Source organism: Falco rusticolus, chromosome 18 (genome assembly GCF_015220075.1).
Source record: "Falco rusticolus isolate bFalRus1 chromosome 18, bFalRus1.pri, whole genome shotgun sequence".
Classification (NCBI taxonomy): domain Eukaryota; kingdom Metazoa; phylum Chordata; class Aves; order Falconiformes; family Falconidae; genus Falco; species Falco rusticolus.
In genome coordinates, this window is record NC_051204.1 from 4618942 (window position 1) to 4631829 (window position 12888).

At 62.3% G+C, this 12888-nt stretch overlaps 1 protein-coding gene across 1 annotated transcript in view; it reads left to right on the top strand.

Annotated features, from left to right (window-relative positions):
• SRCIN1 (SRC kinase signaling inhibitor 1) overlaps positions 1–12888 on the top strand; it is a 58733-nt gene that overhangs the window by 32494 nt on the left and 13351 nt on the right. Inside the window, 8 exon segments of the mRNA XM_037410901.1 lie at positions 8821–9013; positions 9361–9559; positions 9741–9834; positions 10263–11092; positions 11458–11550; positions 11750–11793; positions 12152–12330; positions 12485–12660. Of these exon segments, the coding sequence (XP_037266798.1) occupies positions 8821–9013; positions 9361–9559; positions 9741–9834; positions 10263–11092; positions 11458–11550; positions 11750–11793; positions 12152–12330; positions 12485–12660 (1808 nt within the window).

The following is a 12888-nucleotide window of genomic DNA, read 5'->3' on the forward strand; positions in this document are numbered from 1 at the left end:
CAAAGTCTGGGAATTCAGGACAGGAGGCCTGGAGCACCAGCATGAGGGAATGTGGACACGGGCAGGGGTAGAGATGCAGGTAATGCCTGAGAGAAATAGATATTTTTATTATTTTATATAGAAATATTTTTTTATAGGTAGGGAGACAGGCAGGGATGGAGAAGACTGATGGAGAGCAAGGGTCCAAGAAGCATCAGGTAGGACCTCACATGAGGGGTCCCGTTACCCTCTCCCGTGGCTCTTTCCCGATGCCGGCTCCAAGGGATGCTGTGCCAGGAGATGGCACAGGAAGGTGCAGTGGCTCACCCTGGTCCCACAGCAAGAGCACGGGGTGACTCCCAGCACAGCTCAGCAACAACTCGAGCATCTGCACAGCAGTGATGCCAAAACATCCTTCCCCACTCCCAGCATTGCAGCTGGAGGCTGCTGGGGTCTCCCCAGCCCCAGCACAGCCTGGACCATCAGGGTGCTGAGCTCCAGTGCCCATCCCAAGAGCTCAGCACACCACCAGATGGGACCTGTAGTCAGATGCTGGATTAAATGGTGAGAGGGGGATTATGAGGAATTAATCCAGATCAGTGTCCAACCAGGGGCTGGAGCCGGGGGTTTATGTACTTGGTAAATAAGCGGTTGCGTTGCTTTGCCAGGGCTGGGCTCGCCAGCACCATGCCAGCTGTTTCCCAAGCTGCCTGGGGTGGATTTTAGGGGGCCCTCGCCTTTATCCCCATCATGTGGCATGGCAGAGGAGATGCAAACAGGCAGGGGCTGGCAAGGTGGCAGCGTGGCAGAGCCGTGCGGTTGCCCAGGACCTTTGCAGGGCTCCATCCACCCGTGCAAGGGCGATGCCCGGCCAGCCCGGACACACTCCAGTGCATCATCCCTGCCAATGGGGCAGGATGGAGCGTGAGCTGGGGGGGGGTCCGGGGGCTGCTGCTGGACCCAGCCCCGCAACAGCTGTCCGGCACAGCCCTGGCTGCTTTGCCTGGTGACAACGGGCTCGTGGGGAGAGGCTGAGCTCGGGGCCAGACGCTGCCTGTGGCATTAGGACAGCAAGGGCTTATCCATCCCAGCTGCGACTACAGGTCTGTATCGGCGCTTGTGGGCTGGGTTCTGGCTCTCCCAGCTGGTTTTTGAGGGGGAGAGGGGCTGCGGGGCTGGGGCTGAGCTGGGCTGGGTGCTGGGTTGAGGGAAGAGGAGCCGTGTGCCCTGCGCACGTCTCAGCAGGGTGCTCAGGCACCCCCTTCTGCTGCCCGTTGTCCTTGTTGCAAATAATATTCTTACCATGGCTGAAGCACCCCGGAGCACCACAGGTTACTGAGCGCTGGCGGGGTGTGATGTACAGAGGGGCCAAGCAGAAACGGGCCTGAGATGGCTGCTTTCTTCTCGGGTCAAGTCCAGCACCACCCTCGGAGCCCACTGTGGGTAGGAACGAGGGGCTGGCAGAGGCTCAGCTGCCTCCGCTGTGACAAACCCTTTGCTCCGTCTCCGAGGGTCCCTTCGCCGGGTCAGGGTTGCTGCCTGTCTTAGCGAGTGAGTGGAAATACTAATGAGCTCCGGTGGCTTTGAGTTTTGCATGGGAACAGCTGCAGAGTGCCCTGCTCCATCCTGGAGCAGGATCCTTTCCCCACGCATTCTTTCTTGTTTTTTTGGTTGGTTTTTTTTTTTTTCCCCCTCCTAGCTTCTTTGAAGTGCCCTGCGGGAGGTCCAGAGCTGCTTCTCTGCCCCAGCTCCGCTCCCTCCAAACTCCTTCTGCCACGCTCCTTTGTGCCCCTGATCCCTCTGCTCAACTCCCTCCCTCTTCCCTGCAGCCACCTCTGCTCTCCATCCACACCCAGCAGCTCGGCTGCTCGCCCCCATTCCAGCGGGATAACGGGGGTGCCCATCACTGCCAGGTCCAGAGAGACAATCCCACTCCTCACCCGCATCCCCCAAACACTACTGGCTCCTTGGCTCCTTCCTTCCTTCCCTCCAGCTCTGCACATTCAGCCCTGCAAGCTGGGGAGGGTAAATAGGAGAGGGGTGTGGAAGGAGGGGAGGGGGGGATGAGGACAAGAAGGGAGGGGAGAGGAGAGAAGCATCCTTATCTAGCCAGGCAGATATAATGAAGCTGCTTCTGCACTGACAGTAAAGGGATTGTTGGGAGTTTTAGGAGCTAAAATAATCGCTTAATTGTATCTTTTTTTAGCTCTGGGGAGATAAAAGACAAAGCCCCCAAGTCTCCCTCCATTCTCCATCCCACCTCTTTTATATAAGATTCCCCGGGAGGCACGGGGGGTGGGGGGGGCGGGGCTGGGGATGCTCCTGGCCCCACTGGTGTCAGGGGGGTTCCCAGTGCCGTTCGCAGCCTGGCTCCGCTGCCTTCCCCAGGAGGGGCTTGGGGGGAGCTGGGTGCGTTTGCACGGGGAGCATCACCCAGATCGCACCCGTGGTGCACTCCCAAGGTGCAAAGTTTTGCTGATGCTTCTCCGCCAGCGAGATTTCCGTGGCTGTAGCATGCAGAAGGCTCCCAGGGGGTTTGAAACTGCTCCCCGGCAGATAGCACGAGCAAGTTTTGTCCCCAGGGTGGGCTGCAGACACCCTGACCTTGGTGCCCGTCACCACATTCGCCGCAGCTCTGCGCTCCCAAAGGGGGCTGCTCGACGCCTTCCCTGCCAGCGGTGCCAGCTGGGGCCGGAGCTCCTGCCCCGCTGCCCCCTGGCCTTGAGCAGCTTTTGTTTTGTTTCTGGGCAGCCACATTCCTGCGCCTTCCCTTTGTGCTCTGCCCCTGAACCCGCTGCTTCCCACGCTGTCGTCCGCGGTGCGGGGCAGGTGTTGGGACCGTGGGCTTGGGGGTGCTGCTGCTGAGCCAGCCCCGCGATGCTCCCAGTACAGCTGCTGGGGCAGGAATCAGCCCAGCACAGTATTAACCCTGTGCTGTGATGCTGGCCCAGCAAGAAATGGGTCATCTCCCAGCGTGGCATCGCTGCGGTGCAGGGACAGCAAGCGGGAGAGCTGCGTCCCCTCCCCTCCAGCTCCTCACTGCCACCGTGGGTGGGTTTCAGATGCCACGGGGAAAGATCTCGGTGCCCACAGGGGGTGCTGGGCTCTTCTGAAGTTGCAGGAGCCCTTTGTGGGGGGGGTCTGGGCTTGGGCAAAACTGCCCCTGCCGGGGGGTGCAGCTGAGAAGCAGGAGGCAAAACACCCTTTTTTGCTGGCCACCTCCCTGCAAAGCACTGGGATTTATCCTGCACCCCAAGAGCCTTCCCCAGCTGGGAGCTGTGCGGGGTGGGATCTGCGTGGTCACAGCAGCGTGCAGAGCAGTGCCCTGGATAGGTGCCAGCATCACCCCTCGCCACGGGCTGGCCATGGGCCTTTAATATGCAGCAGGCAGGCGGGAAGGTGAGGCGTTTGGGATGGAGGGTGCTCCCGAAACAGGAGGATTTTAGGATCGTTGTTGTCTGCTCAGTACTTGCCTGTTGCAGCCTTTGATATCCTCCTGGGCTGCGGTGCGTGGTACGGTCTGGGCCAGGCAGAGAACACCCTTTCCTTTCCAGAGATGGCGGCGAGGGTTTGATGTTTATTTATATCCTGCATCAGATTGAAAGCTCAGCCCACGCATCCTGAGCACGGGTCCTGGCCAGCACCTGGGGAGCCCCAGAGCCTTGCGTGCCCCCAGGACCAGGGAAGCACCTGCAGCCCCACATTTCCCCCTCCCCTGGATGGACAGCGCTCAATGAGGTGACATATTCCCCCGTGACACCAGGGGACATCCACCCTGTCAGTGTAGGCACTGGCACAGACAGGTCCAGGCACTGCTCATCCCGTGGTGGCACCCAGCAAAGCAGGATTGCCCCCCCCGCCCCAAGCATCTGTGGCAAAGCAGGGAGCTGAGCACCCCTTTTAAACTCCATGGTGATGGATGAAGCTACGTGAGTGTGTCAGGTCCTGACATGCTTGGGGTGAGCCGTGGCCTCGGTGACCAGGTCCCACCTGCTCCAGCAAGGCTGCAGGTGCTGTGAATGGGGCTGAGGGGCAAGTGGAGCTGCCCCAGGGCTACCAGCCGCTGGCAGGGGCAGGAGGCAGGATGCGGGGGAGCTGAGTTGTCAGTTAACCTATTATCTTATAGCAGCGTAAGTCATTAGTGAGGCAGAGCAATAAAAAACAATTCCCTCGGAATCAGCTCATTAATGGGCTGCACGGTGCAGCCGCCGTGCTCCCCCCCCCTCGCTGGGCATCCTGGCTCCCCGCCGTGGCAACGCTCCGTGGGCACCCGGCTGCACCCCCCGGCAAAGCCAGTGTGGCCAAAATGCCACAGGCAAGCAATGGCACAGACCCCCCTGCCACATAGCGCTTGGAGTCCCGTCCTGTGTCGTCCCCCCCCAGGGTCCGTCCTTTCCAGCTCGCCATCATCCTGCCTTGGCTGGGGTAGGCGGGGGTCCTGTGCCCAGCCACGGAGGGTCCCGTGCCCATGGAGGTGCCCTGCAGTGGGGGGTGCTGGGGAGGGGGGTACAGCGCTTCCCCTGGGGCCAGCCAGGGCTTTGTGGGGCTGCTGCATCCCTGCTCGGGCTGGGAGAGCACATTGTGCTGAGCGTCAGCCCAGAACTGTCCCTTCCAGGCTAAAAATCCATTAATTTCCATCTTGCCCTTTTTTGCCTATTTTTTTTTTTTTTTTTTTTTTTTTTTTGATTGATACCATAATTAGCTCCATCAGGTAAACTTAATTACTTCAGGTCACCTGCAACCCTGGGGCAGAGGCAAAAGATGGGAGGGGTCTGGGCTCACCTGGAGCAGGGCAGCACTCCCCACTGCCCTGCTCCCACAGCCATCCTGCAGGCTACTATAGGGACAGCTGTGCACGGGGGTGTCGTGCTATAGGGGCTGTAGGGGCTGCTGTGCATGGGGGTGTCGTGCTGTAGGGGCTGTAGGGACCACTGTGCACGGGGGTGTCGTGCTGTAGGGGCTGTAGGGGCTGCTGTGCATGGGGGTGTCATGCTGTAGGGGCTGTAGGGGCTGTAGGGACCGCTGTGCATGGGGGTGTCGTGCTGTAGGGGCTGTAGGGGCTGCTGTGCATGGGGGTGTCGTGCTGTAGGGGCTGTAGGGGCCGCTGTGCATGGGGGTGTCGTGCTGTAGGGGCTGTAGGGACCGCTGTGCATGGGGGTGTCGTGCTGTAGGGGCTGTAGGGGCCGCTGTGCATGGGGGGTGTCGTGCTGTAGGGGCTGTAGGGGCCGCTGTGCATGGGGGTGTCGTGCTGTAGGGGCTGTAGGGACCGCTGTGCATGGGGGTGTCGTGCTGTAGGGGCTGTAGGGACCGCTGTGCATGGGGGTGTCGTGCTGTAGGGGCTGTAGGGACCGCTGTGCATGGGGGTGTCGTGCTGTAGGGGCTGTAGGGGCCGCTGTGCATGGGGGTGTCGTGCTGTAGGGGCTGTAGGGGCCGCTGTGCATGGGGGTGTCGTGCTGTAGGGGCTGTAGGGGCCGCTGTGCATGGGGGTGTCGTGCTGTAGGGGCTGTAGGGGCTGCTGTGCATGGGGGTGTCGTGCTGTAGGGGCTGTAGGGACCGCTGTGCACGGGGGTGTCGTGCTGTAGGGGCTGTAGGGACCGCTGTGCACGGGGGTGTCGTGCTGTAGGGGCTGTAGGGACCGCTGTGCACGGGGGTGTCGTGCTGTAGGGGCTGTAGGGACCGCTGTGCATGGGGGGTGTCGTGCTGTAGGGGCTGTAGGGACCGCTGTGCATGGGGGTGTCGTGCTGTAGGGGCTGTAGGGGCCGCTGTGCATGGGGGTGTCGTGCTGTAGGGGCTGTAGGGACCGCTGTGCATGGGGGTGTCGTGCTGTAGGGGCTGTAGGGGCCGCTGTGCATGGGGGTGTCGTGCTGTAGGGGCTGTAGGGGCCGCTGTGCATGGGGGTGTCGTGCTGTAGGGGCTGTAGGGGCCGCTGTGCATGGGGGTGTCGTGCTGTAGGGGCTGTAGGGGCCGCTGTGCATGGGGGTGTCGTGCTGTAGGGGCTGTAGGGGCCGCTGTGCATGGGGGTGTCGTGCTGTAGGGGCTGTAGGGACCGTTGTGCATGGGGGTGTCGTGCTGTAGGGGCTGTAGGGACCGCTGTGCATGGGGGTGTCGTGCTGTAGGGACCGCTGTGCATGGGGGTGTCGTGCTGTAGGGGCTGTAGGGACCGCTGTGCATGGGGGTGTCGTGCTGTAGGGGCTGTAGGGGCCGCTGTGCATGGGGGTGTCGTGCTGTAGGGGCTGTAGGGACCGTTGTGCATGGGGGTGTCGTGCTGTAGGGGCTGTAGGGGCCGCTGTGCATGGGGGTGTCGTGCTGTAGGGGCTGTAGGGGCCGCTGTGCATGGGGGTGTCGTGCTGTAGGGGCTGTAGGGGCCGCTGTGCATGGGGGTGTCGTGCTGTAGGGGCTGTAGGGACCGCTGTGCATGGGGGTGTCGTGCTGTAGGGGCTGTAGGGACCGCTGTGCACGGGGGTGTCGTGCTGTAGGGGCTGTAGGGGCCGCTGTGCACGGGGGTGTCGTGCTGTAGGGGCTGTAGGGGCCGCTGTGCACGGGGGTGTCGTGCTGTAGGGGCTGTAGGGACCACTGTGCACGGGGGTGTCGTGCTGTAGGGGCTGTAGGGGCCGCTGTGCACGGGGGTGTCGTGCTGTAGGGGCTGTAGGGGCCGCTGTGCATGGGGGTGTCGTGCTGTAGGGGCTGTAGGGACCGCTGTGCATGGGGGTGTCGTGCTGTAGGGGCTGTAGGGGCCGCTGTGCATGGGGGTGTCGTGCTGTAGGGGCTGTAGGGGCCGCTGTGCATGGGGGTGTCGTGCTGTAGGGGCTGTAGGGGCCGCTGTGCATGGGGGTGTCGTGCTGTAGGGGCTGTAGGGGCCGCTGTGCACGGGGGTGTCGTGCTGTAGGGGCTGTAGGGACCGCTGTGCACGGGGGTGTCGTGCTGTAGGGGCTGTAGGGACCACTGTGCACGGGGGTGTCGTGCTGTAGGGGCTGTAGGGGCCGCTGTGCACGGGGGTGTCGTGCTGTAGGGGCTGTAGGGGCCGCTGTGCATGGGGGTGTCGTGCTGTAGGGGCTGGGGTGTTGTGCTATAGGGGCTGTAGGGACCAGGTGTGCTGGAGTGATGCACTGAAGCACGCACACTGGCACAGCCCTTAGCAACAAGGATGCTACATGGCAACACCGTCTCAGCCGCCCCATCATGCCACGAGGAGGGGGAGGCAGAAATCCACCCCCCCTCAGCTAAATCAATTTTTCTTATGATTATTGTCTCCAGACAAAACACGCCCTGGGGAGGGGGATGAGCCAGCACCTTTTGTCATCCCACCTGAAAGCTCAACAGCTGTTAAGGTCCAGCCAGATGTGGACTCTGGCTGGGGGGAGCAGGGAGGGATGGATGGGGCCGGGGCACGGTGAGACCCCGCTGGTACAGAGCACGAGGAAGGGGCTGCTGGGAGGGCAAAGCCAGGCTGAGGTGCAGCGCTGGCAGCGTGGGTCGTATCCTGCCCCATCCCTGCGCTTCCCTCTGGCCAAGGAGCCATCCTGCATCGGGAGCTGGGGGGCGGCACGGCAGCTGGAGATGGGGGACCACCAGCCCTCAAGCTTTCCCAGGGCTGTGCAAAGAGGGGGACCCCCCAAAACCTGCGCGCCATGAACAGGGGGGAGAGGAGACCAAGTCCCTCCATCACCTGCTCACTGCAGCTCCCTCACCTGCTGCAAAGCCCCCCTGGCCCCCCGCGGCCGGCGCTGGTGGCTGCGCTGGCCCAGCTTCAGTCCAGCCCCGCTTCCCTTTCTTGATGTAAGACTTTAAGCATCTGCGCTGCCAGCATGCTTTGTGCTAAAACAACAACAACAAAACGAAGCAGTCAATTTTCCAGCAATTAGCTAGAGCGAGAACATTTCAAGTGCTAGAAAACCCCGCCCCACAGGATTAATTAAATCTTCCAATTAATGTCTAATTTGAATCATGATGATGGCTGTTATCATTTCATATTGATTTTTCTTTTTGGTGTTAAAATAGAGCTGTTGTCCCTTCCACGCCGCCTTTTCCACACCCCAGGAGCTGTTTGTTCTCCCCGTTTGATTTGCCAACGTTAAACATGAGTCTGGAAAATCGAGTATTCCCGAGTATCGGCGGGCAGCATTCGCGGGTACCTGTGGCAGGGGGGTCCAGCTGCCAGTTTGGAGATGTTTGTGCATAAATCCTGTGTCTGTAGCTTGAACTTTTTACGCAGTGGCTACACACTTGGCCGTGTGAGATTGGACTCCTGGCATATTACATTTTTACTGCTCTAAACCCAAACCCATTACTTTCCCCTTGGCTCAGGCAGCCATAAACCTTGCCGCTGCTTTGCTTCCAGAATAAGCCAGGCATTTATGTTTCCCGGGAGCTGGTTCATTGGTGTAATGGATGTGTAACCTCCTGTAATTGCTAAGGTTATTCCAGTGCTTGCATGTGAGCCCTGGCTCTGTCACCAGCTAGCTAGTGCTGGTTTGATTTCCAGTAGGTTGCTGGTGGGGGGGATTCAAAGGTGCCTGGAACGATGCTGGGAGGCTTGGAAATGCAGCGTGCTGCCAGCCTGACGCGGAAAACGTGAGCGAGCAATTGCAGGAGGCAAGGGGACCGTACAGGATTGTACCTGCCTAGAGCGGGAGGTGGAGGAAGCCTGGAGCTGGTGCTGTATCCGGACCACAGTGTGCTGACTCAGCCAGGGATCCAGGACTGAGCATCCCTGGATGCGGCTCAGCCTCACCCGAGCCTCTCCATCCTGGCACCGGGCTCCGGAGGAAAGGCAGGAGCAGCACACCGGGGCTGGGGTACCCAACGCCGCTCTCCCCTGACCTCTCTCCTCTCCCCTTCCAGACGAGGAGCTCCCGACACTCCCAGGGCTCCCAGCCCGGCTTGGCCGATCAAGCCAAACTCTCCTTCGCCTCGGCCGAATCCCTGGAAACCATGTCGGAAGCGGAGCTGCCCCTGGGGTTCAACAGGATGAACCGATTCCGGCAGAGCTTGCCCTTGTCCCGCTCCACCAGCCAGACGAAGCTGCGGTCGCCAGGTACCCTCGGGACCCCATGCCCCCGGGACGGGCAGCACGAACGTGCCCGGCCACCCCCAAACCCCTCTGCCTGCTGCTGCGGGCAGGTGCTGGCATGTGCCAGCAGTGGGATCGGTTTGTATCTGCCCAAATAACCAACCCCAGGAGGAGTGGGGGGCACCACACGCCGTGAAGGGTGGCTGAGGGGGATGAGCTGCCTTCGGCCTCGCTGCTCCAGGGTGACCAGAGGTCCCCAAGCCCTTGGCTGGGCACACATGGCAAGCATCACTGGTCCCGGCACGTCTTCGGCGCTGCGTGGCGAAGGGATGCAGGCACACCTCACCGCTCTCTGCTCCCTCTCCTTCCAGGGGTCCTTTTCCTGCAGTTTGGGGATGAGACGAGGCGCGTCCACATCACCCACGAGATCAGCAGCATGGACACCCTGCACGCCCTCATTGTCCACATGTTCCCCCAGAAGCTCACCATGGGGATGCTGAAGTCCCCCAACACTGCCATCCTCATCAAGGACGAGTCGCGCAATGTCTTCTATGAGCTGGAGGATGTCCGGTGAGGATGGGGGGGGGGGCTCAGAAATCCACCGCAGGTTGATTGTCCTTTCTTGAAGGGCATCACAAATTAGTGGGATGAAAGCAGAAGGATGGGCACGGGTGCAGTCCGGTGGCTGGGACTTGCTGGGGGCTCGGTGGCTGCCTCTCCAGGATGCTCACGGCTCTGCCTCTCCTTGCAGCGACATCCAGGACAGAAGCATCATTAAAATCTACCGGAAAGAGCCGCTCTACGCCTCCTTCCCAGCCTCGCACATCACCAACGGGGACCTGAGGGTAAGGGGGAACAATGGGGTGTTGCGGGGAGAGCCCGCAGCGTGGGTGCACCCAGCGGGCTGGGACCAGTAAAGAGAGAAAGTGATGGAGACAGGGACTGGTAATTGCGTGTGTTTGTGGAAGGAGTAATGGCTGCGATTTGTCTTGCCAGGTTCCAGCGTTGTTAAGTGTTACTTTAAGAGAATGGATGTTTGAAGCCTGACAGTAGGGTAATAAACATGATAATTAGGGGATTCATCAGAATAAATCGTCCCACTCCTGGGTGGGAGTGAGGGAGCTGCTGTTTGCCAAGGCCAGGTGAAGGTGCAGGAGCTGGAGATCCGGGTGGTCGGAGGGGTGCAGCGAGGCAGGGTCCCAGCAGGGCAGGGCGAGGGCAGGGGGCCAGCCCGCAGGGACGTGGTGCTGACACCCCCTGCCCCTTTCCGCAGCGGGAGATGGTGTACACCTCCAGGGAGTCATCTCCCACCCGCCGGCTGAACAACATGTCCCCGGCTTCCCACCTCACCTCCGGCTCCCCTCCGCCGGTGCTCCAGTCCTCCTCCCCGTCCCGCTCCCGCATGTCCTACAGCGGGGGTCGCCCGCCCTCCTACGCCGGCAGCCCCGTCCACCACAGCGAGCGTCTCTCCAACCTGCCGCCCGCCCAGGGCGTCTCGCCCAGCCCCAGCGCCATCCTGGAGCGCCGGGACGTGAAGCCGGATGAGGACCTGGCTGGGAAGAACGTAGTGCTGGTGAAGAACGAGGGGCTGTACGCCGATCCCTACGGCATGGTGCATGAGGGGCGGCTCAGCATCACCTCCACCCAGTCCCTGGCTGGCATGGGAGACCCCTTCGGCTACTCGGGGGGGCTGTACAAGCGGGGCTCCGTTCGTTCCCTCAGCACCTACTCGGCGGCCGCCTTGCAGACGGAGCTGGAGGACAGCCTGTACAAGCCCAACGCACCCATTTACAGCGAGACGTACGGACCTGGCCTGGGTTTCCGCATGCCCCCCTCCTCCCCCCAGAAGATGGCTGATGGCCGGCTCATGGACGTGCAGCCGGGGCAGAGCCCGCACAGCCCCTACTCGGGACCCCCCAGCCGCTCCTCACCCGTCCGTCAGTCCTTCCGCAAGGACTCCTGCTCCTCCGTCTTCATGGACAGCCCCGTCAACAAGCCGCGCAACCCCAGCTCCTCCGGCCCACCGGAGCTCTTCCCCGGCCCCGGCGACCGCCCGCTCTCGGGGTTCGGCTCCCCTGGACCGGCCAAGGACACCGAAACGAGGTGAGATGGGGCACAGGGGAACCCCCCACAGATATGAGCTTTGCTGCTCTGGTGGTCACCCCTCGGTGCAGCTGGGGAGGGAGAGGAAGAGCAGAGGAAGGCTTGGCCCCATCACCACCGCTGCAGCGGTGCTGGGATGGGCAGTGAAGCACCGAATTGTGCTGAGGGGAGCGATGCGGTGGAGCCGGAGGCAAGGAGAGGGAACGAAGGAGGTGGATGTTGCTGGTGACAGCAGCGCTGCCACCTCCCCAGTGTCCCTCCGGGGACATGCAGGGACCCGGTGGGTGCAGGGCAGGATGACCCTGAGCGTGTTGGTGGTGCCGGAGCCACCTCCTGACCTGGCCTCTCTCCCTTCCCCACGGCAGGGAGCGGATGGAGGCGATGGAGAAGCAGATCGCCAGCCTGACGGGGCTGGTGCAGAGCGCGCTGCTCCGTGGCTCCGAGGCTGAGACCCCCAGGTATGGAGCGGGACAGCAGGCGTGGGACCCCGGATCTGTTGCGGGGAGGGGGATGCCTCCAGCTGGGCTGCTTGCTGTGAGGCTGGGGGCTCCTGCTCCCCTCCCAGGGGATGCCAGCCCCCCCCCATGCCCCTGCAGCCCCCTGAGCCGGTGAGGATGGAGGCGCCTGGTCCACCCTCGCTCCTCTCTTTCATTGCAGCGAGAAGACAGAAGCCACCAACGGTGGGACCCCCCCATCAGCGTGTAAGTGACTGGAGAGCCAGCCCCTCACCCTGCAGCACCCCCTCCCCCTGCCCCGCAGCTGCTGGGAGTCCTAGGGTGGGTGCAGGAGCAGGGGTCTGCAGCCCCCACCACCTGCCAACAACCAGCGGGACCCCCCCGCCCCGTGATGCTAAGGGGCAGCTCTGGGGTGGCCTTTCTGTGGAGCCAGCCTGGGGGTGCTGTGGATGGGGTAGTTTTGGAGACCACCCCAGAACGGCTGGACTGAAGCAGGGGGTAGGGAAAGAGAGGTCTTTCCTGGGAAAAGCAGAGGAGCGGAGCCTGCAGCCTCCCCCGGGGTGGGATACCTTCCCTCAGCAGCCTCTGCTTGCCCTCCCCGCAGCGACCAGCCGCAGTGGCATGGGGACACCAGTGCCTGCACCCCCACCGCCCTCCGCCACTAGCACGCCGGCGGGGCAGCCCACCGCCATCACCCGCTTGCACATGCAGCTGCACCTCCACGACCTGCAGCAGAACACCAGCGACCTCCGCAACCAGCTGCAGCAGCTCAAGAAGCTGCAGGTGGGTCCCGGGGGTGGCGGCAGGGGGGTCCCCAACCTGGCCCAGCTCTTCTTGGCATGGATAAATCGCCCTTTCCTGGTGATTTTGCATGGGGTTGGTTATCCATCGCGGGGGGATCTTGCCCAGCCTGAATCCCCCCTCCTCATCCCTGCAGCTGCAGAACCAGGAGATGGTGAAGACGATGCTGCGGCGGACAGAGACGGAGATCAGTGTGCGGGTGACGGACACCATGCGCAAGCACGAGGACCCGCTGCAGCGCCAGCGCAGCTTGGTGGAAGAGGAACGGCTCCGTTACCTCAACGAGGAGGAGCTGATCACCCAGCAGCTCAAGTGAGCCAGGGCTGGTGGCAGAGCTGGGCACGCAACTGGGGAGGGGGGTCCTTGCCCACTGGCCTCAATGGGCCAGATCCTCCATGGGTGTAAATCATCAGCTCTGCACGGTGCCAGGTCACATCCTTGACAGCATGACTAGCATGAGGAGGGGTCCCCAGCCCAGCTGTCCTCTCCCCTCTGCTGCGTGAGGACCTGCAAAGCTGGCCACCCCTGGGGCTCCCCAGC